The 22,009-nt window shown below is 43.3% G+C and overlaps 1 protein-coding gene across 2 annotated transcripts in view; it reads right to left on the reverse strand.

Annotated features, from left to right (window-relative positions):
* Nucleotides 1-22,009, reverse strand: part of tek (TEK tyrosine kinase, endothelial) — a 213,710-nt gene that overhangs the window by 99,528 nt on the left and 92,173 nt on the right. For both annotated transcript variants that reach the window (XM_073048693.1, XM_073048692.1), the window contains 2 exons: nucleotides 20,439-20,592; nucleotides 13,900-14,061 (listed from right to left, as the gene is read on the reverse strand). In XM_073048693.1, coding sequence (XP_072904794.1) covers nucleotides 13,900-14,061; nucleotides 20,439-20,592 — 316 coding nt within the window. The remainder of the gene's footprint in view (nucleotides 1-13,899; nucleotides 14,062-20,438; nucleotides 20,593-22,009) is intronic.

The following is a 22,009-nucleotide window of genomic DNA, read 5'->3' on the forward strand; positions in this document are numbered from 1 at the left end:
ATACTGGCACCTCCCAGTTACAGGCCATCCGGATGTAACGGGGTGGCATAGCAGTGTGGCAGTTACAGTGACCTGGGTTCAATCCCACCGCTGTTCGTATGGTCTCACCGTGACTGTGTGGGATACCTCCAGGTGCTCCGGTGTCCTCTCACATTTCAAATACAAACGGGCTGGGATTAATACTGGAGGCTGTGGGCACGCCATCTCAGTGTCAGAAGCATGGCAACATTTGTAGGCTGCCCCCTCCCCACCCAGCACATCCTCGGACTCTGTCAATCGTTGGTGCAAATGATGCACTTCACTGCATGTTTTGTTGTACATGTGGCAAACATTATCTTGTTACATCATCCAGATGCACAAGTTTGATTTCAATGGTAGCTTGCTGTGCAATCCTACTTATTATTATATTATTCAGGGATACAGGGCGGAATATGCCCTTCTAGCCCTTTGAGCCATGCCAATCTCTGATTTAACCCTAACCTAATCACAGAGCAATCTACAATGCCAAATTAACCTACTAACCGGTACGTCTTTGGACTGTGGGAGGAAACTGGAAAACCAAGAGAAAACCCAAGCGTTCTGCAGGGAGAATGTACAGACCCCTTACAAAGGACACTGGGATTGAACTCCAAACTATGACACCCCTTGCTATAATAGCGTCATGCTACCCGCTTCTGATGGGGTTGTCCCTGTTCCTACATATCAATAGTGGTCATACTGCCAAATGAATAGGATCTCTGGAAGGTGGTTAAAAAGCAAGAGCTTGTGAATATAATCTCTGTATTACTCCCAGTGCTGAGAGGGTAAGAATAGGAAGATACAGATGAATAATGTGTAGCTGAAGAGTTAGGGAAATGACATGGATTCAGATTTTTTAATCATTGGGATAGAGCTGATATGTACAAGAGGCATGAATGGCATCGGAACTGAGGGGAACCTGCTAGGGAGAACTTAAAGTTGATTGGCAGGAGTTAAGAATAGCACTGAAGCAGATGGAAAACTGAAGGGTGATACAGAATTGAATGGGAACCAGAGAGCCAGGTCAAATCAAGGGACTGAGAGTAGAGGCAAGATATCATGATGAATAAGTCTGTAGAAAGGACAGAGAGGAGAAAAGCAATCAACTGAGGAGAGATATGATAGAGGTTTAAAAGATTACAAGGCACAGATAGAGTGGACAGAGAGTATCTGTTTCCCAGGGTTGAAATGTTTAAATGTTTAATACCAGAGGGCTTACTTTGAAGGTGAGATGTGGTAGGTTCAAAGGGGGTGTAAGGGGTAAGTTTTTTACTCAGAGACTGGTGAACGTCTGGAATGCACTGCTTGGTATGGTGATAGAGGCAAGTACATTGGAGACTTTTAACAGACGGTTGAATAGGCAATTGGATGTAAGGAAGATGGCGGGATATGGACATTTTGTAGGTAGGAGGAATTAGTGTTTGGGTGTTTTTGATTTGCTTTTTAGCTGGTTCGGCAGAACATTGTAGGCTGAGTGGCCTGTTCCCGTGCTGTATGTTTCTACGTTCTATAATGGAATAAGAATAGTTGAAATATTTTAATGCAAGCAATATAAGTACAAAGGAGGTGAAATAAGAGCATGTATTAATACATGGAACTATGATATTATGGCCATTACAGAGACTTGGCTGAGAGGTAGACAGGACTAGATGCTTAATGTTCCAGGTTTCAATGTTTTAGGAAAGATGGAGAAGGACAAAAGAGTTACGGTGGGGGATGGAGGAGTGTGAGGAGTTGAATTATTAATCATGGACAATACTATCAGCTGTACTCACCAGGGACATAATGGGGGCCATGCCCACTGTGTGTATGTGAGTAGAACTCAGTAATAAGAAAGGAGCAAACACTCTGATGGTGTTATATTACAGACACCCCCCCAGTAGCCACCAGGAGACTGAAGAATAGGTATGTAGGCATATTAGGGAAAGGTGCAAAAACAATAGAGTTGTCATAGTGGCTTCCACAAAATAGATTTTGAAACTCCTGAGTACAAGGAGTTTAGCTGGGGTAGAATTTGTGAGGTGCATCCAGAAGGGATTCTTCAATCAATATGTAGTGACCACACTCTTCCAGTTTTAGGTTGAATGGTGCATATGAATAATCATAATCTTGCAGATAGTATTAAATTGGGCGGGGAGGAGAGGGCAAATTACAAGAGTAATATCGCAGTGAGGAGCTAGAGAGAGTTAATTGGGAACAACTTGTTTTGGGTAAGTCCACATCTGACATGTGGCAGGTATTTAAAGATCAGCGGGAGAGAGCACAGGACAGGTGCAGTATGTTCCAGTAAGAAAGGAGGACAAATTTGGCAAGGTAAGTGAAATTTAAAACATAGAACAATGCAGCACAGTACATGCCCGTAAGTCCATAATGTGGTGCTGACCTATATAAGCCTACTGTCAAGTCCAAGAAAATACCTCAGGGCCCATCAAACATAACAGAATGAATGTGCTTGGAGGTGAAGGATGTGGGTGAGATCCTAAATGAGTACTTCACATTGGCATTTACCAAGAAGGAATCTGCAAAATGCTCTGTCACAGAATACAGTGGAGGCCAAGTCTATGGGTATATTCAAAATGGAAGATTGAATGGGGCATCAATGGATATGGTGAGAGGTCAGGTGTATAGGGTTGAATGGGATTTGGGATCAGCCATGATGAAATGGCAGAGCTGACTCGATGGGCTGAATGGCCTAATTCTGCTCCTTTGTCTTATGGTCTAAGGAAATGAAGAATAGTGAGATCAGTGTGGAGCATACTGATATGTTAGAGCACTTTGAGATAAAGAGAAAGAGACAGTGTTGGGTTTCTTGAGGAATATTAATGTGAATAAGTCCTCAGGACTGACTGTTAGTGGAAGTGGCAAGAGGTGGCTACATGTGAGGTTCCAGAGGACCAGAAAGTAGCTAAGGTTGCTCCTTTGTTGTAAAAGTGAAATAGGGATAATCCTAGAAATTATAGATCAGTGAATCTCCCATCAATGGTAGGGAAAGTATTGGATTTGGATGGGATTTATGTACACTTGGAAAAGACGGTCAGCATGGCTTTGTGTGTGGGTAGGTCACGTTACAATAATTTGATATTTTGAAGACGTAATGAAGGTATTCAATAAAGGTAGAGCAATTGATGTTGTTTCCATTGATTTTAGTAAGGTATCCACCAAAGTCCCTCATGGTGGGTTCATCCAGAAGATTAAGGTTCATGAGATCCATAGCAACTCGCCCATTTCAATTCAGAATTGACTTCCATTGAAGACTGAAGGTAGTGATTGATGGGACTTATTCTGGCTGCATGTATGTGACTTGTGGTATTCTGCAGAGATCTATGCTGAGACAGCTGCTGCTTGTGGTAGATATGAATGGCATAGATGGGTGGTTTAGTATGTCTGAAGATGACACAAAGGTTGGTGGCATTGTGAATAGTGTAGAAGGTTGCCAAATTAATAGTTGTAAATATGGGTGGATAAATGGTAATAGATTATTTTCTGGTCAAGTGTGAGGTATTGCATTTTGGGAGATCAATTGTAAAAGGACGTTACATAATTAGTGTAGAACTCTTAACATGCTGACGTACAGAGGGATCTTGACTCAAAGCCCATAGCTCCCTGAAAGTGCCATATACATCAATAGAGTGGCAAAGAAAGCATATGGTCAAGGCATTAGTCCAATTTATTAGTCAAGGCATTGAGTTCAAGAGTTAGGGAGTTATAAAGCTCTGGCTAGGCTAGATCTGGTTGCTCTATTATAGGAAGAATATGAAAGATTTGGAGAGGGCTCTGAAGAGGTTTGCCAGGATGTCGCCTAGTAATGGAGAGAGGTTGGACAAACTCAGGATGTTTTTTTCCCTGGAGCAACAGAGGGTGAGGGGAGGCCTGATGGAAGTTTATGTGAGGCACAGATAGACCAATGCTAAATTCTGTAAAAATTGGTTAGGGGGTAGGCTGGGGTGCCTCACATGCCTCGGTCTCCTCAGGAACTGGAATCACTGCTGTGCTTTCTTGACCAAACAGGTGGTGTTGAGGGACCAGGTGAGATTGTCCATTATGAGCACTCCCAAAAAAAAATTGGTGCTCCTAACTCTCTCCACAGCAGAACCGTGTAAGTGTAGCGAGCAGTGGTCAGCCTGCACCTTCCTAAAAGTCCACAATCATCATATTGGAACACAAGTTTGTTGTGCTCACACCATTCTACCAGCCACTCTACCTCCTCTCTGGATGCCGTCTCATCATTGTTGTTGATGAGGTCATTCGCTGTTGAGTCATTAGTGAACTAGATGATTGGGTTTGAGCTTGATCTAACAGTGCCATTATGTGTCAGCAGTGTGAACAGCAGTGGACTAAGCACACCGCTCTGGGACCGCACCAGTGCAGCGTGATGGAGCTAGAGATGCTTCTGCCAACAAGGACTGACTGTTGGCCTTTCTGTCTAGGATCCAGTTACAGAGAGAGGTGTTGAGACCCAACGAGGACAGTTTACCTACCAGCTTCTGAGGGATGATCATATTAAACACCAAGCTGAAGTCCTGGCATATGAGGCACCCTTTTCTAGATGCGACAGGACAAAGTGGAGTTCAGAGGCTATGGCATCATCAGTGGACTGATTTGAGTGACAAGCAAACAGGAAAGAGTCCGATGTAGCAGGAAGATGGGACTTAGTGGGATCCATAGGCAGCTGATCAAAGCAGTTCATTATTGTTGAGTGTTAGGGTCAGTGCCACCAGATGGTAGTCATTGAGACAGGTTACTGTCGTCCTCTTGGGCATCAGGATGATGGTGTCCACCTTGAACCCTGAGGAGACAGTGGACTGATCCAGGAAGATGTGGGAGATGTTTGTTAGAACCTCAGTTAACTGGGTTGCACAATCTCTCAGCAGCTTACCAGGTACATTACCAGATACCTAGCTTTATGTGGGATGACCCTGGCTAGGGTCTTCCTCACATCAGCAGCAGCCGGAGGATCAAAGTACCTGATCCTTGGGGAGAAGGGGCGGCCTTCCTCACCGACACATTGTTCCATGCATCAAACTGAGCGTAAAAGTCATTCAGCCTATCAGGAAGAGAAGCATCACTGTCGTTGACTTGCAGAGTGGACTTACAGTCCATTATGGTCTGAGTGCCCTGCAGCATGTCTCTCGAGTCTCTGGTGTCACAGAAATGGCTCTGTGAATAATCACATTTTCCCTCCTTGATGGCACAGGAAAGCACAACTCTTGCAGACCTGAGAACTGACTCATCCCATGATCTGAAGGCAGCATCCCTGTCTCTCAGCCGTGCTTGGACCACTGCTGGTTTGCCCTCACATACAGTAGATGTTTTTAGTAATAGTGACGTTGTCAGAGCACTTCTCTACGTAGCCAGTCACAGATCTCGCATACTCATCAACGTTAATGTGATGGTTGGAGGTAGCCACCTTCCTGAACATGTATGAAGGTAGATAGATCTTCGTGCCTGGCCAGATATATCCAGAGACACTTGTGGGAAGCTAGAGAAGAAATTGTGGGAGCTGTATTGCAGTAAGGCTAATACCTGTGGTGGGTAAGTTACTGGGGGTATTCTGAAAGACATACGTGGATCTGGAAAGATAGAAGTTGATTAGGTCAGCATTGAAATCATGCCATCTATCTTGAGGTTTTAATGACATGTTATTTGTATAGATTTGTTATTGTCAAATGTACCAAATTTAAGTGAACAAGGTAAAACAGTAACAATGTAGATAAAGTACAAAAGCTACAAAAAATGCAGAACAGCCTAACAAGAAGATGCAAGATCATAATGAAATAGATAATGAGGTCAACAGTCCACTGGGGGCTCCCTTCCAGGGAAGATGGGAACTGTATAGAAGAGATAGTTTGCCCCCGAACTGGAAGGGGATTAATATCCTAGTGGGAGGTTTAAACTGGAGTTGCAGAGGAATGGGAACCAGAGTGCCAGAACAGTTCATGGAGAGGTTGTAGAGACAGATGTTGTTAAGACTTTAAGCAAAGTCAGGAACCAAAAGGTTGTGCATGGTACAACTGATGTCCTGAGTTGTGTATATTTCAATGCAAGAAGTATCATAGGAAAGGCGGACGAGTTTAGGGCATGGATCAACACCTGAAATTATGATACTGTAGCCATTAGTGAGACTTGGTTGCAGAAGGGACAGGACTGGCAGCTCAATACTTTGAAGTTCTGTTGTTTTAGATGCGACAGAGTAAGAGGAATTAAAGGAGGAGGGGTGGCATTACTAGTCAGGGAAAATGTCATGGCAGTTCTCAGTCAGGACAGACTGGAAAACTTGTCTAGCAACGTGTTACATGTGGAACTGAGATGTAAGAAAGCCATGACCATGTTATTAGGGCAGTATTATAGATCACCTAACAGTCTAAGGGATTTAGAGGAACAAATTTTCAGAGATTGCAGACTGTTGCAAGAAACAAAGTTGTTATAGTAGGTGATTTTAACTTTCCAGGTATTGACTGGGAGTCCTATACTGTAAAAGGACTATATGAGATAGAGTTTATCAAATGTGTTCAGGGAAGTTTCCTAAATCAGTACATAAAAGTCCCAATGAGAGAGCATGCGATACTTGATCTGCTATTAGGGAATGAGACAGGACAGGTGACAGAGGTTCATGTAGGCAATCTAGCAATCACAATGCCATTAGTTTTAAGGTAAATACAGAATAAGATAGGTCTAGTCCTTGGATTGAGATTCTAAAGTGGAGAGAGGCCAATTTTGATGGCATCAGAAAGGGTCTGGCAAGTGTGGATTGAGACAGGTTGTTTTCTGGCAAAGGTGTACTTGGTACTTGGGAGGCTTTCAAAAGTGAAAGTTTGTATGTGCCTGTCAGAATAAAAGGTAAAGATAATACAGCAGGTGTATGGAACCTTTGTTTTCAATAGATATTGAGGCCCTGGTTAAGGAAAAGAAGGAGGTGCATTGGAGGTGTTGGCAGCCAGGAACAAATGGGGTACTTATGAAGAATAAGAAATGTAAGAGAACACTTAAGAAAAAAACTCAGGAAGACTAAAAGAAGGCATGAAGTTCCTTTAGCAGACACGGTGAAGGAGAATCCTTAGGGATTCTACAGATATGTAAAGAGCAAAAAGATTGCTAGGAACAAAATTGGTCCTCTGGAAGATCAGAATGGTAATCCATGTGTGGAGCCAAAAGAGATGGGAGAGATCTTAAGTTATTTCTTTGCATCAGGAGATGGATACAGAGTCTATAGAAGTGAGACAAAGTGGCATCAACTTCATGGACCCTGTATAGATTACAGAGAAGGACATGAGGACACGTTTGCTGTCCTGAGGCAAATTGGGATGGATAAATCCCCAGGGCCTGACAAGATGTTCTCTTGGACCCTGTGGGAGGCAAGTGTCGTAGCAGAGATATTTAAATCATCCTTTGTATCAGGAAAAGTACCAGAGGATTGGAGAATGGCCAATGTTGTTCCACTCTTCAAGAAAGGCTCTAAAAATAGACCAGGAAATTATAGACTGGTGAGCCTGACAACAGTAGAGGGGAAGTTATTAGAATGTATTCTGAGGGACCTGATATATAAGTTATTTGAATAGACAGGGACTGATTAATGATAGCATGGTTTCATCCTTGGCAGGTCATGTCTAACCAATCTTATAGAGTTTTTTGAGGAAGTTACCAGGAATGCTGATGAAGACAAGGCAGTGGATGTTGTCAACATGGACTTTAATAAGGCATTTGAGAAGGTTAGTTAAGAAGGTTCAGTCACTCAGGTAGTAAATTGGATTAGAAATTGGCTTTGTGGGAGAAGCCAATAGTAGATGATTGCCCCTCTGACTGGAGGCCTGTGACTAGTGATGTACTGCTGGGATTGGTGCTGGGTCCATTGCTGTTTGTCATCTATATCAACAATCTGGATAATAATGTAGTTAACTATATCAGCAAATTTACGGATGATGCCAAGATTAGAGATGATCTGGACAGCGAGGAAGGCTGTCATGGAAATGGACCAGCTGGAAAAATAGGCTGAAAAATGGCAGATGGAATTTAATGCAGAGAAGTGGAAAGCATTGCACTTCAGTCGGTCCAACCAGGGTAGGTCTTATATAGTGAACAGTAGGGCACTGACAAGTGTGGTAAAACAAACAGATCTGGGGGTACAGGTCCATAATTCATTGAAAGTGGTGTCACAGGTAGGGTTGTAAAGAAAGCTTTTGGCACATTGGTCTTCATAAATCAAAGTATTGAGTGCAGAAGATGGGATGTTTTATTGAAGTCGTTTAAGATGTTAGTGAGGACTAATTTGGAGAACTGTGTGCAGGCTTGGTCACCAACCTACAGGAAAGATGTAAATAAGGTTGAAAGGCTAAGAGAAAATTTACAAGGATGTGCCAGGTCTGGAGGACCTGAGTTATAAAGAGAGATTGAATATGTTGGGACTTTATTCCTTGGAACATATAAGATTGTGAGGAGATTTGATAATAGGTATACAAAATTATGAGGCATATAGATAGGGTAAATACAAGCAGACTTTTTCCACTGCGGTTGGGTGCGACTACAATCAGAAGTCATGGTTTAAGGGTAAAAAGTGAAAAGTTTAAGGGAATCATGAGGGAAACCTTCACTCAAATGTTTGCGAGTGTGTGGAATGAGCTGCTAGCACAAGTGCTACATGAAAGTGTAATTTTGACTTTGAAGAGAAGTTTGGATAGGTACACTAGTGGAGGGATATGGTCCCGGTTCAGATCAATGGGAGTAAACAGTTTAAATAGTTTGTCATGGACTAGATGGGCCGAAGGGCCTGTTTCCATGCTGTACTTTTCTATGACTATCAATCTATCTTATAGTGCAAGAGGTCCATTCAAAAGTCTGATAAAAGCAGGAGAGTAGTTGACCTTGTGCCCAGTGGTACATGATTTCAGACATTTGTATCTTCTGCCTGATCAGGAAGGGAAAAAGAGGGAATAGAACATAGAACACTACAGCACTAGGGCCCATGATCTTGTGCCAACCATTCTTTTGGAAATACTGCACAGCAACAGGCCCTTTAGCCCAACGAGTCCATGGCACTCAGTGACCAATTAACCTATTAACCCGCAAGTCTTTGGTACGTGGATGGGTACAGGAGCACCTGAAGGAAACGCATACAGTCACGGGGAGAACGTACAAAATCTTTACAGGCAGCAGCAGGAATTAAACCTTAGTTGTCGATACTGTCATAGTGTTACGCTGACCGCTATGCTACAGCTAAGATCAATCTAATCCTTCCCTCCTACATAACCCTTCTTTTCTTCTATCATCTGTGTGCCTATATAAGAAGTTCTTAAGTGTTCCCAATGTATCTGCCTCTAGTACGGTTTTCCATGCACCCTCCACTCTGTGTAAAAAAAAACTTACCTCTGATATTCCCTTAAAAATTAGGCCCCTCATATTAGCCATTTCTGCCCTGGGAAAAAGTCTCTGGCTATTCACTCGATCTATGCTCCTTGTGATCTTGTACATAATTTCCAAGGTCGTTGGGATCTGGCACCGAGTGATATAAACAGATTCCATGCATAGGAGGCTGGTTACCATGATATGCTGGCATGTTTCCACAACTTTCTTATGGTCATGTGCAGAGCATTTTTCAGACAAATCTGTTTTGCTTTCTATGGTGCATTGATAAAAAAATGGTAAGTGCCAAAGGGGATATTTCAAATTTCATTAGCCTCTTGAGGAAAAAGAAGAATTGACGAGCTTTCATGGCCATGACATAAGACCATAAGGTATAGGTGCAGAATTAGGCCATTTGGCCCATCAAATCTGCTCCACCATTTCATCATGGCTGATCCAATTTCTCAGCCCGTCTCCTACCTTCTCCCCAAATCCCTTCATGCTCTGACCATTCAAAAATCTATCAACTTCTGCCTTAAATATACGTAAAGACTTAACCTCCACAGCCACCTGTGGCAAAGTATTCCATAGATTCACCACTCTCTGGCTAAAGAAATTCCTCCTCATCTCCGTTTTAAAAGGACACCTCTCTATTCTGAGGCTATGTCCTCAAAGTGATTGGACTGGGAGAGGCTATTGGTGAAGCTATTCACTCTTAAAAACTTGAAGCCCTCACACCTTTGAACGTCAACACCATTGAATTAGAGAGGAGCATTTGCATTACTCTCCTCTCTGATGTCAATGACCAGCTCTTTTGTTGGCATTGAGGGAAAGGTTGTTGTCATAACACAATGTTATTAAGCTCTCTATCTCCTTCCTGTACTCTGACTCATCATTATTTGAAATACAGCCCACTCCAGTTGTATCATCTGCAGACTTGTAAATGGAGTCAGAGCAGAAGCTGGCCACAAAGACACGAGTGTGCAGGGAGTAGAGTAGGGGTTCGAGGATGCAACCTTATGGAGCACCATATTTAGAATAATTGTGGTGGATGCATTGCCGCTAAAACTCACTGACTGTGGTCTGTTGGTCAGGAACTCAAGTTGCAGAGAAAAGCTTTGATTCCTGGAGTCCAAAGTTTGGTGATGAAGAAAGTGAAGTGACCAAGAAAGTTGATGTGGTATATGTGGTCTATAGGGGCTTCTGTAAGATTCCTTTGTGGATTTTTGATAAAGTTTCACATGGCAGGCTGTACATGAAAGTTGGATAGCATAGAATCCAGCCAGATTTGGTTAACTGAATACACAGTTGGCTTGTTATTGGAAAGCAGTGTGTGATGGTGGGAGGTTGTATTTTAGATAAAGTATGGTTAGTAAGCCACAGGTGACACTGAAATATGTGATCTCATAGACAATGAAGAAGGTTATCAAGAGTTATATTGGAGACATAAGAAACTGATGATGCTGGAAATATGGAGAAATACACAAAAAACTGAAGATAGCTAAGCAAGACATACAGTACCCATGGAGGGAAATGAACAGTTGACATTTCTGGTTGAGACCCTTCAGGAATACAGGAAAGAAAGAGGGGAGGTGGTGCAGGGTAATGTAATTGGTGGAAATGGCCAAATTCACCACCACTGATCGAGTTGGGGTTCACTTTAAGAGGCTGATCTGATGTGATGACGTAACTATGTAAAGTACTTTTACCATGATTAGTGTTCGGTGTTTGGAGTACAATAAATGAGTTGCTACAGTCTTGCTTAAACATAAAACACCTTGCATTGCCTATTTGTGAAAAGCTACACTAGTCAGTATAAAAGGAGGGGGAGGGGCAGAGTAAGAGCTTGCGAGTGATTGCTAGACCCAGGTGAGGGGGAGGGGGTGATAGGCAGGAGAGAGAGGTGAAGAGTGGGGATGTCAAAAGATAGTGAGGTCTTTGGTGGAAGTGATAAAAGGCTGAAGAAGATGGAATCTGATAGGAATGGACAGTGGACCATGACAGCATTTTGACTCTCTCCACCCTCAACCTTTCCAAATCAGCACCCTCAGAAGTAGTTCCTCTGGCCCACCATATCTTTGCCAACCACTTTGCCTATTCATACTCATACCATTTGCCTGCATTAGGTTCCTATCCCTGTATATTTAAGTGCCTGTCTAAGGCATATTATATGTAATACCTGGGGTGCCACAGTATTGTAGCAGGAAGTGTGACACTATTACAGCTCAAGGCATTGGAGTTCAATTCTGACTCTGTCAGTGAGAAGATTGTACATTCTTCCTATGAGCACATGGGTTTGCTCTGGGTGTTCCGGTTTCCTCCCACAGTCCAAAGACATACCGGTTAGCAGGCTAATTGGTCATTGTAAATCGTCCTGTGATTAGGCTGTGTTAAGTAGGTGAGTGGCTGGATGGTGTGGCTCGTTGGGCCGGAAGGGCCTTTTTGTGCTTTATCTCTGAATAATGATTGGATCTGAATCCATCACCCTCTCTGGCAGTGAGTGCCAGATATCAACCACTCGTTGGGTATAAAAACTTTTCCTTTGGATGGCTTTAAAATTTCTTCCGTTTTCCTGCCCTCTTGATTTTGACATCCTGACAGAACAAGGACTTGAGCTAGCTCCTCTTTCCATGCCTCTCAAGATTTTATATACCTTTATCAATTCAGCTTCCTTTGCTCCTGGAAATCAAGGTTAACCTATTCAATCTCTTTCCGCGATGAAAATCCTCCAATCCAGGCATCATCTGGTGAATTTCCTCTGCATTACTTAGTCTCATCACTTCTCACTGACTCTTTCTCACTCTCAGTCTGTCCTAGTACTCTCAACTGCCATCTTCTCTTTCTCCCTCTAACTCTGATCCTGTGTATCCCTCTCTTCACTTTGCCCTCATTTCCCATCTAACTGCTCTGAGCTCATCCCAGAGCACCTACGGGCTGCACAACTTCAAAGAAGGTCATAGCCATACAGCATGGAAACAGGTATCTCATTTCACTGAACCTGCACCGGCCATCACCAGCACTGGCCATTTTACACTAATCCCACACTGATCAGATTTTATATTCTCCCCACATTCTCCTCATCACACTCACCCTCCCAGATTCTACAACTCACATACACACTAGAGGGAATTTAAAATGACAATTAAACTGCCAGTCAGCAGGTCTTTAGGATTTAGGTAGAAATTTGTGCATTCAGGGAAAACAGTTGCAGACAAAATGTGGAAGTTCATATAGAGGGCATTGGTGATTAGGATTCAACCTGGCTTGCTGGCGTTGTGAGCCAGTGGATCTAATTACTGGTGATCTGATGCAGTGGATCTAGTTGCTGGTGTTGTGAGGCAGTAGATCTAGTAGTTGGCATTGTAAGACAGTGGATCTATTTGCTGGTGTTGTGAGCTAGTTGTGTTGGCGCTTGGCCTAGTGGATAAGGTATCAGTCTAGTGATCTGAAGGTTCGAGCCTCAGCTGAGGCAGCGTGTTGTGTCCTTGAGCAAGGCACTTAACAACACATTGCTCTGCGACGACACCGGTGCCAAGCTGCTTGGGTCCTAGTGCCCTTCCTTTGGACAACATCGGTGGTGTGGAGAGGGGAAGGCCTGCAGCTTGGGCAACTGCCGGTCTCCCATACAACCCTGCCCAAGCCTGCACCCTGGAAACCTTCCAAGGTGCAAAACCATGGTCTCACGAGACTAATGGATGCCTATAATGTGAGCTAGTGGATCTATTTACTGGTGTTGTGAGCCAGTGGATCTAGTAGCTGAGCCATTGTATTCCAAAAGCAGCTCTTTTGCCTTTTCTACAACTAATTAACTTGTCTTGCTCTCTTCAGGAACCAATGATACTCTGTAAACCCTAAGGTCCCTATCTTTCTCCCACCAGCTCTCCTTAGTCATGGAGATATAACAGCACAGAAATGGGTACTCTAAAGCACTCCCCTCTTTCTCACACTTCATATTCCTTAGCACACCATTTTCCCCTTATACCCTTTCTTTTTCTCATATTCCATCTTCCTCATATCGCATTTCTTCTTCAAACCCTATCTTCCGCTAGTGATCTGTTTTCCCTCAGCCCTATTTCTCCCTCTCACTAATTCACAGTTCCAAATTCTCTCTCACTGCCATCTTCTTATACCTGTTCCAACTCTCTTTTACCCCCTCCTCCTCAGCAACCATCTCATTCTAGCCTCCTTCCCCTCATTCCCCCTGTCCCTCACAGAGCCCAATTTCCTCTCATGCTGACCCACTATCACTCTAGTTTCCCTTCAACTCCCATCTTCCTTTCAATCCAACTTCCGCACACATTCCATTTCCCTCTCATCCAATCTCCCTATGATCCCCAAAAATCCTTATTATGCATGCATCTTGCATTCAGCTTCTCTCTCCCCCTCATCGTTCATCTCAACTCCCAATGACTCCCTCTAATCAAAAGAGTAGATGTAGCCTGGACAGCCCTCATGTTTGACTCAATATATTTACATTGCAATGCAATGCCTACTTTGCTACAATTGTAGAAGTTTTCAATGTAAAATTATGTGGAAATGCATCCTTACCTTCAACAGTTGTCCATGACTGAAGTGCTCCAGTCGGTTTATACAAGAGCTTGGTCTGAATGATTGGTCCATCTCCAATATGTGGCTTAACATTAGCATTAACAATAATATATCGAATGCCACTCTTTGCTTTAGTTGGAGGGGTCTGTGGTCTCGGTGGAACTGTTGAAAGTGCACATGTTGCAACAAGATAAAATGGTAGAAAAAAAGAATATTATCTTTTAAGGCCACCCCCTGCCTGTCAGAAGCAATAGGCACCAGAAGTACTGGTCACCTCCAGAATATCCGACAGTTGTAGATGTTCAAGCTACAGTAGGTATGATATCCTGTTCTCGGCAGCATTTTGTGAAATGAATGAGCAGAATCCGAATTTGCAAACACCAAAAGCAAATGCAACTGACGGAAGAAAACCAGCAATGAACTAAAATGTTGAGAAAGTCTGAAATGCTGCAAGAGTCTCTGCCTGCATTGTGCATGAAGGCTGTGCTTTCCTGATTAAATCATCCTCTGTAATGAAAAAGTTCTTTCTCAAGACCCCTCTGGACCTTTTACCTCTCATTTTAAGCGATACCCTCAAGTTTTGAAAACTTCTGCTATGGGGCAAAGATACTTTGCCGTCTACCCTGTCTGTGTCACCTCTAATTTGTACAGTATACCCTTATCGGGTCACCCCTCGGTTTCCTGAGCTCCAAGGAGAAACAAGCCAGTCTATCCAGTCTCATCTCAATTCTGAAATGCTCCATTCCAATCAACATCCTGGTGAATCTCCTTTGCATCTTCCCCTGTGGCAACAACACGCCCATTTCTGAACAATTTCACTCTCTTCTGCCACTCTACCTACAATGTCTGAGTGAATTTGTGACATTTCTCAGTAAATATTACAGACTGGCAAATACATTATCACAAGAGTAGTTTTGGACAAGGATTTATCATTTCATTTCTACCGCGAAAACATCTTATAGATGGTATTTGGACATGTTTCCATACCTCATCCCATTGCCCATGGGCTTTATGTTAACTTTGCCAACTTTAGGAAGTTTAAATGAGAGAGAATGTATGTAGCAGTTAATAATTTGAACATAGAACAGCACAGCTTAGGAACAGGCCCTTCAGCCCACAATTTTGTGCTGAGACAGCCAAAAGTAAATCAAAAAACTCCAAAAACTAATCTCTCCTACCTACACAACGACCACATCCCTCCATCTTCCTCATATTCATGTGCCTATCTAAGTGTCTCCTAAAAGGCTTTAATGCCTCTACCACCATAGCTGGCAGTCCATTCCAGGCATCCACGAGTCTCTGAGTAAAAAACTTACCCCTCACATCCCCTTTGCACCTACTCCTCTCACCTTCAATGCATGCCCCCTGGTATTACACACTTCTACCCTGGGAAAAGGATACCCCCTGTCTACTATGCCTCTCATAATCTTAGAAGCCTCTATAAGGAGGCGGAGTGGAGTAATGATGGCGCCTAACGGCCACTCCTTTGCTTGCATCTTCGGAAACAGCTCTATTTCCATCTTTAATATCTGTAGTTTTCCCTTTCAGGGTTCTTTTGAAAACCCTGACCTGGAGTTGCACGCTGACTATGGTTCTTTGTGGGAATGGGACCTGCTCTCGGGGTTTCGTAACTGGCCGCTGTTTGACATGCTAAGGCTCAGATTTGGAAGCCTAGGATCTCGGGGCTCTGGAAACGGACGGATCGAGGGTCGGTGTCGCGGCATGAGACCCGTGTGTCGTCGGGGGAGTCAAAACACCTACAGCTGTGTGCCTGGAGACCTGAGATCTGTGTGCCTGGAGACCTGAGATCTGTGTGCCTGGAGACCTGAGATCTGTGCGATCTTCAGGCACAGAGCTTGAAAAAAGCGACGTAACGGACTCCCATCATAAACTAGCAAGTTGGCTTTTATGTCTCCCGGCTCTCTGGGAAAACGGAGACACCTCCTTCTCCCTTATTAGGGAGAGAGAGAGAGAGCCTGTGGTGTGTCATATACCGGGTGAAACACAAAGTCTTTTGGGTAACTGCAAGTCTGTGTCTTTGCTCTTGCTTTGCTCATGCTTGAGTGCTCGGTGGCAGGTGCCGGTGTACACGTGGGAGGGAGGGGAGCTGGGGGACTTTGGGGTTCTAACATTTAACTGTCATTCATTCTTTGGGGCACTCCTCTGTTTTCGTGGATGGTTGCAAAGAAAAAGCAATTCAGGATGTATATGGTATAGATTTCTCTGACATTAAATTGGACCTTTGAACCTTTGAATCTTTGAAGAACTCCCATCAGCCTCCACCTCTCCAGAAAAAACTCTGGAGTGTCACAGTAGTGTAATGGTTAGCACAACGCCTTAAAGTAGTGGAAAACCAGGTTCAATTACCGTCGCTGCCTGTACATTCCCCCCATGACCGCATGGGTTTCCTATGGGTGCTCCAGTTTCCTCCCACAGTCCAAGGATGTACCAGCTGGTACACTAATTGATCCTTGTAAATTGTCCCATGATTTGGTTAGAATTAAATTGGGGTGGAAGGGCCGGAAGGGACTATTTCATGCTGTATCCTAATAAAAAAAAAAGCAACCCAAGTTTGTCCAGCCTCCCATGTTAGCACATCCCCTCTAGACCAGGCAGCATCCTGGTAAGCCCCAACATCCTTCCTATAGTGGGGTAACCAAAACTTTATGCAATACTCCAGATGCGGCCTAACCAGTTCTATAAAGTTGCAACATAACCTCTTGACTTTTGAAATCAATGCCTCATCTAGTAAAAACAAGCATTCCATAAGCGTTCTTAATCACCCTATTTACCCGTGTAGCCACTTATAAGGAACTATGAACTTGAACCCCAAGATCTCTGCTCAGCAACACCGTTAAGGATCTTGCCCTTAACAGTGTACTGTCTCCTTGTATTTGCCCTACGGAGGTGCAACACTTCACATTTATCTCAGTTACACTCCATCCACCATTTCTCTGTCCATATCTGCAATTGATCTAAATCGCACTGTGTTCATTGCCAGTCTTATACACTATCCACAACTCCACCAATCTTGGTATCATCTGCAAACTTACTAACCCACCCATCTACGTTTTATCCAGGGCATTCATACAGATACACCACAAACAGCAGAGGTCCCAGCACAGATACCCTGTAGAACACATTCTAATTACAGACCTCCAGCTCAAATAAGTCTCTTCGACCATTACCAAACAGCCAATTTGCCATGAAGCCCATGCATTCTAACCTTCTGGATTAGCTTCCCATGAGGGACTTACTAAAATCCACGTAGACAACATCCACTGCCCTTCCTTCATCAGTCTCTCTCGTCACCTTGTCAAAAAACTCAGTCAAGTTGGTAAGACATGACATGCCACACACAAAGCGAAGCAGGCTCTCCCTAATTAGCCCATGGGTTTCCAAATGCTCATATAATCACATCCCAAAGAATTTTCTCCAGCAAATTCCTTGCAACGGACGTGAGCCCCATCTGTCTATAGTTCCCAGGATTTTCCCCCGTTCCCTTCCTAAAGAGAGGTACAACATTAGCCACTTGCCAGCCCTCTGGGACCTCGCCTGTGCCGAGAGAGAACATGAAGATCTTGGTCAAGGGCCCAGCAATTCTGTCTCTTGTGTCCTTCAATAACCTGGGGTCAATCCCATCAGGTCCTGGGGACTTATCCACCTTAATACTCATTAGGGGACCCAGCACTTCCTCCTTCTTGACCTCCTTACACCCTAACATATTTATACACTCAGCACTGGTCCTGGTCCTCCATGTCCTTTCCCTTGGCAAATACTGAAGCAAAGTACTCATTAAGTACCTCACTCACATTCTCTTAATCCAAGCAAATGTTCCTCACGTTATTCTTGAGGGGCCCTACACTCCCCATTTATCCTCTTGCTCTTGATGTATGTATAGAATGCCTTGGGGTTCACCTTAATCCCATTTGACTTTTCATGGCTTCTCCTAGCTTTCCTAATTCCCTTTTTGAGTTTTTTCTGACTGCTTTATAATCCTCATGTGCTCCATTTGGTTGTTTACTGTATCCTAATGGGTGGTGGAGCGGAGATATGTCTCTACCAAAGGCACTCTTTACATCCGCTAACCTGCAGGTCACCCATGGGCAAAGTGTAGCACTTGCTTAGCCCCTCCCTCCCCTCCCACAATCAGGATTATGTGAAACCATGGGAGCAGGTGGTGGATGGTCGTATGAGCAGCTGGTGCATACCACAAGTCTGGTTATGCGACCACTGACGCCAGGCAGACAATCTCTGAAGAGTATTGATAATGGCTGTGGTCACCCGTCTTGTAAAGACAATGGCAAACCACTTCTGTAGAGAAATTTGCCAAGAGTAATCATGGCCTTGGAAAGACTATGATTGCCTATGTCATACAACATGGCATATAACGAACCAGCTATATCCTTGCTGGCCCTGAAAAGAACTCTTTATGATAACTGCATGCTAACTTTATGCTGCATGACTTCATTACATACAATGGAACCACTGTGTATGCCAAGCCTGAGTGATGGCCCCAGACACTTTCATTATATCAAGCAGAATTCTTGCCACTGGAGAAAATGATATAAGATTGACAATGATAATATCAAAAAAAGAGGATTTAATCATCACTAAGTTTGAAAACAATGGGGATCTTAAGAAAAGACTATTTGGTGATTAGATAGAAGTCTATAAAATGTTTAGTAAAGCTGATTTGAAGATACTTCCAACCTTGACATTTCTAAATATACATAGAACAGTATAGAACAGGAATGTTTACTTCCACCCATAATGTATGGGCCAACCGTGACGCCAAATTAAACTCATCTCATCTGTCTGCAGGTGATCCATATCTCTCTATATTGGGTCTGTTCCTGTGCCCGGCAAAATGCTTCTTAAACGTCATTATCGTATCTGCTTTCATCATGCCTCCTGCCCACGTGTTACTGGTACGTACAATTCTCTGTGTAAAAAAAAACTTGCCTGGCAAATCCCTTTGAAATATTACTCTTCTCACTTTTAAACCTATGCCCTCTAGTATTTGATATTTCCACTCTTACTATATACACCTTCCAGAATTTTATAAACTTCTATCCCCTCGGTCTCTGATGCTCTGGAGACAGCAATCCAAATATGCTTAATCATTCTTTATACCTAATACTCTTCAATCTAGGTGACATCCTGGTTAACCTCTTCTGTGCCCTCTCCTTATCCTCAACATCCTCCCTGAATTGTGGCAAATGCACACAATATTTTATATGTGGTCTTATTAATGTTTCATAGACCTGCAACATGACTTACAGATTTTATATTCAATGCTCCAACTAATGAAGGCAAGCATGCCACAAGGCTTCTACATCATCCTATCTACCTGTATTGCTTTCAGGGACCATGGATTTGGGCCCCAAAATTCCTCTATAAATCAATGCTTCTAAGGATCTTGCCATTTACTGTATACTTTCCTCATATTGCCCAAAGTGAAACTCCTCATACTTGTCTCAATTAAAGACCTTCTCCATTTCTCTGTCAATATCTCTATCTGATCCACATCCTGATGATCATTTAACATACTTCTCCACTATCGATAACTCCATCACTTCTTGTGTTATCTACAAACTTAATATTAAGCCCAACAATATTTTCATCCAAGTCATTTATTTATATCACAGATGTCCCAGCACCGACTCTTGTGGAACACTACTAGTCACAGACCACAAGCCCCTCCATTATTACTATCCTCTATCTTCTATGGACAAGCCTACTTTAAATCCAATCTATTAAATGACCATGTCTAATCTTATAGATCAGCCTACCTTGTCAAATGCCTTACTGAAGTCCATGTAGACAATATCCACTGCCTGGTCCTCACCTGTCATCAATGGCAGTACTTCAAAAGCTTAATAAGAAATGGTTTGCCCATGCAAAGCCATGTTGACTATCCCTGATAAGACCATGCTTTTACAAATGCATAATCTCTGTCAAGGCCCCAATAATCTCCTCTCTTACTTCTCTCAATAACTTGGGATAGATACCATCAGGCCTTGGAGACTTACCCCTCTTAATGTTTAAGAGACCTAATAATGTTCTTGGTATGAACATGCCCCAGAATACTGACATGAAGGGCCACCAATTTAAGAATGTGACTAATAAATCCTGTGAGGAATTCTGGAGAAACGGGATGATGTAGCATGGTGAGGGATGTACTGATAGGTGCAACGTGAGTCAAGTGGGAAGAATTCATCTTATTTTTATTTAGAATTACAGCACGGTAGCAAGCCTTTCTGACCCAAGAAGCCTCTAATTCCACACATGACTAATTAACATACTAAGCTTTAAATTTTTGGTATGTGGGAGGAAACCAGAGCACCCAGAGGGAACACATGCGGCCACAGGGAGAGTGTATAAACTCCCTACAGACTGGATCTCTGCAGTAGCCTTGGGCAAACTACTGTGCTATTGTGCCTTCTCTATTCACATGAGGGATAAACAGAGATCTAGATATGACAGCATGACTAGCCTGTTATAGCGCTGTAAAGATTAATATAGTAATAACATACCTTTAACAGAGACATTGAACCGCCTCTCAGCGAAGCCAGCAGGAGTTCTAACACGACAGATCCATTCTCCAGAATCCGATGGGGTAATTTTTGCCACTCTGAATGTGCTTATAATGTGATTAACCGGGTGTGTTATAGTCCTTGTGGATGTCAGCTAGAAAAAGAAGAAATAAACAGAATGAGGAAATGATAGCAGATAAACACTTTCCTCATATATTCACCAAACAAAAATTTCAGCTCAACATCAAACAACACAGCACACACAAAATGCTGGAGGAACTCAGCAGGCCAGGTGGTATCTATGGAAAAGAGCACAGTCGATGTTTTGGGCTGAGACCCTTCAACAGGACTGGAGAAAAAATGAGGAGTCAGAGTTTAGAAGGTGGGAGGAGGGGAGGAAGAAGTGCAAGGTGATAGGTGAAACCCGGGGGGGGGGGGGGAGAGGTAGGGGTGAAGTGAAGAGCTGGAAAGTTGATTGGTGAAAGGGATACAGGGCTGGAGAAGGGGAAATCTGATAGGAGAGGACTGAAAGCCATAGAAGAAAGAAAAGGGGAAGGAGCACCAGAGGGAGGTGATGGGCAGGTAAGAAGAAAAGGTGAGAGAAGGAAATAGGAATGGGGAATATTGAAGGAGGGGGAGGGGGAAATACCAAAGTTTGAGAAATTAATGTTCGTGCCATCAGGTTGGAGGCTACCCAGACAGAATATAAGGTGTTGCTCCTCCAACCTGAGTGTGGCCTCAATGCGACAGCAGAGGAGGCCATGGACTAACATGTCGGAATAGGAATGGGAAGTGGAATTAAATGGGAACCCAAGTGAATTGGGTGATCCACTGGAAGAACCTGATGACAGAAGAAAGACTTCAATGTTGTATATTGTTTCCCTGGTGAGGGACATCTCAGATCAGATCCACAACATTCTAAAGGTGGAGTGTAAACAGCCAGAAGTCATGGCACATATGCACCAACAACATAGGTCGGAAAAGAGATGAGATCCAGATGAGAGAATATAGGGAGTTACTCCCAAAAGAAGTAAATTCAACTATAATGGAGCACAATCACCACTACCTTGCACACTGCCCTGAAAACTGACATTTTTCCTTCATCATCACTCGGTCTAAATCCCACAATTCCCAGCCTAAAGCACAATTACAGTATTCACAACTAGGAGAAGGAATTCCACACTTCGAGAAGCCTTCACAATGGAACAGGAATGCACCCAACTGAGCTTCTTAGGGTTACGCAATAAAGCTGTCCTTGAAAATGATTTGCAAAAATGGCTTGTGTCCTAACTTGCACATACTCTTAACAAGATAACAGACTGATGAAAATCAGGAGGTGAGCTTGTTTCTAGCTGACAAAATCTCAGTGTTCTGAGCATCAACATCTTAGAGGATCTCTCCTGGGCCCAAAACATTGATGTGATCATAAAAAAAGCACCTCAGTGGCTATATTTCATGAGGTTGATGAGCTAGGTATGTTACCAAAGACTCTAGCATATTCCTACAGATGTACTATGGAGAGCATAGGATTGATTGCATCACTACCTGGTATTGGAGGTTCCAATGCACAG

Source organism: Hemitrygon akajei, chromosome 6 (genome assembly GCF_048418815.1).
Source record: "Hemitrygon akajei chromosome 6, sHemAka1.3, whole genome shotgun sequence".
In the NCBI taxonomy this organism is placed as follows: Eukaryota; Metazoa; Chordata; class Chondrichthyes; order Myliobatiformes; family Dasyatidae; genus Hemitrygon; species Hemitrygon akajei.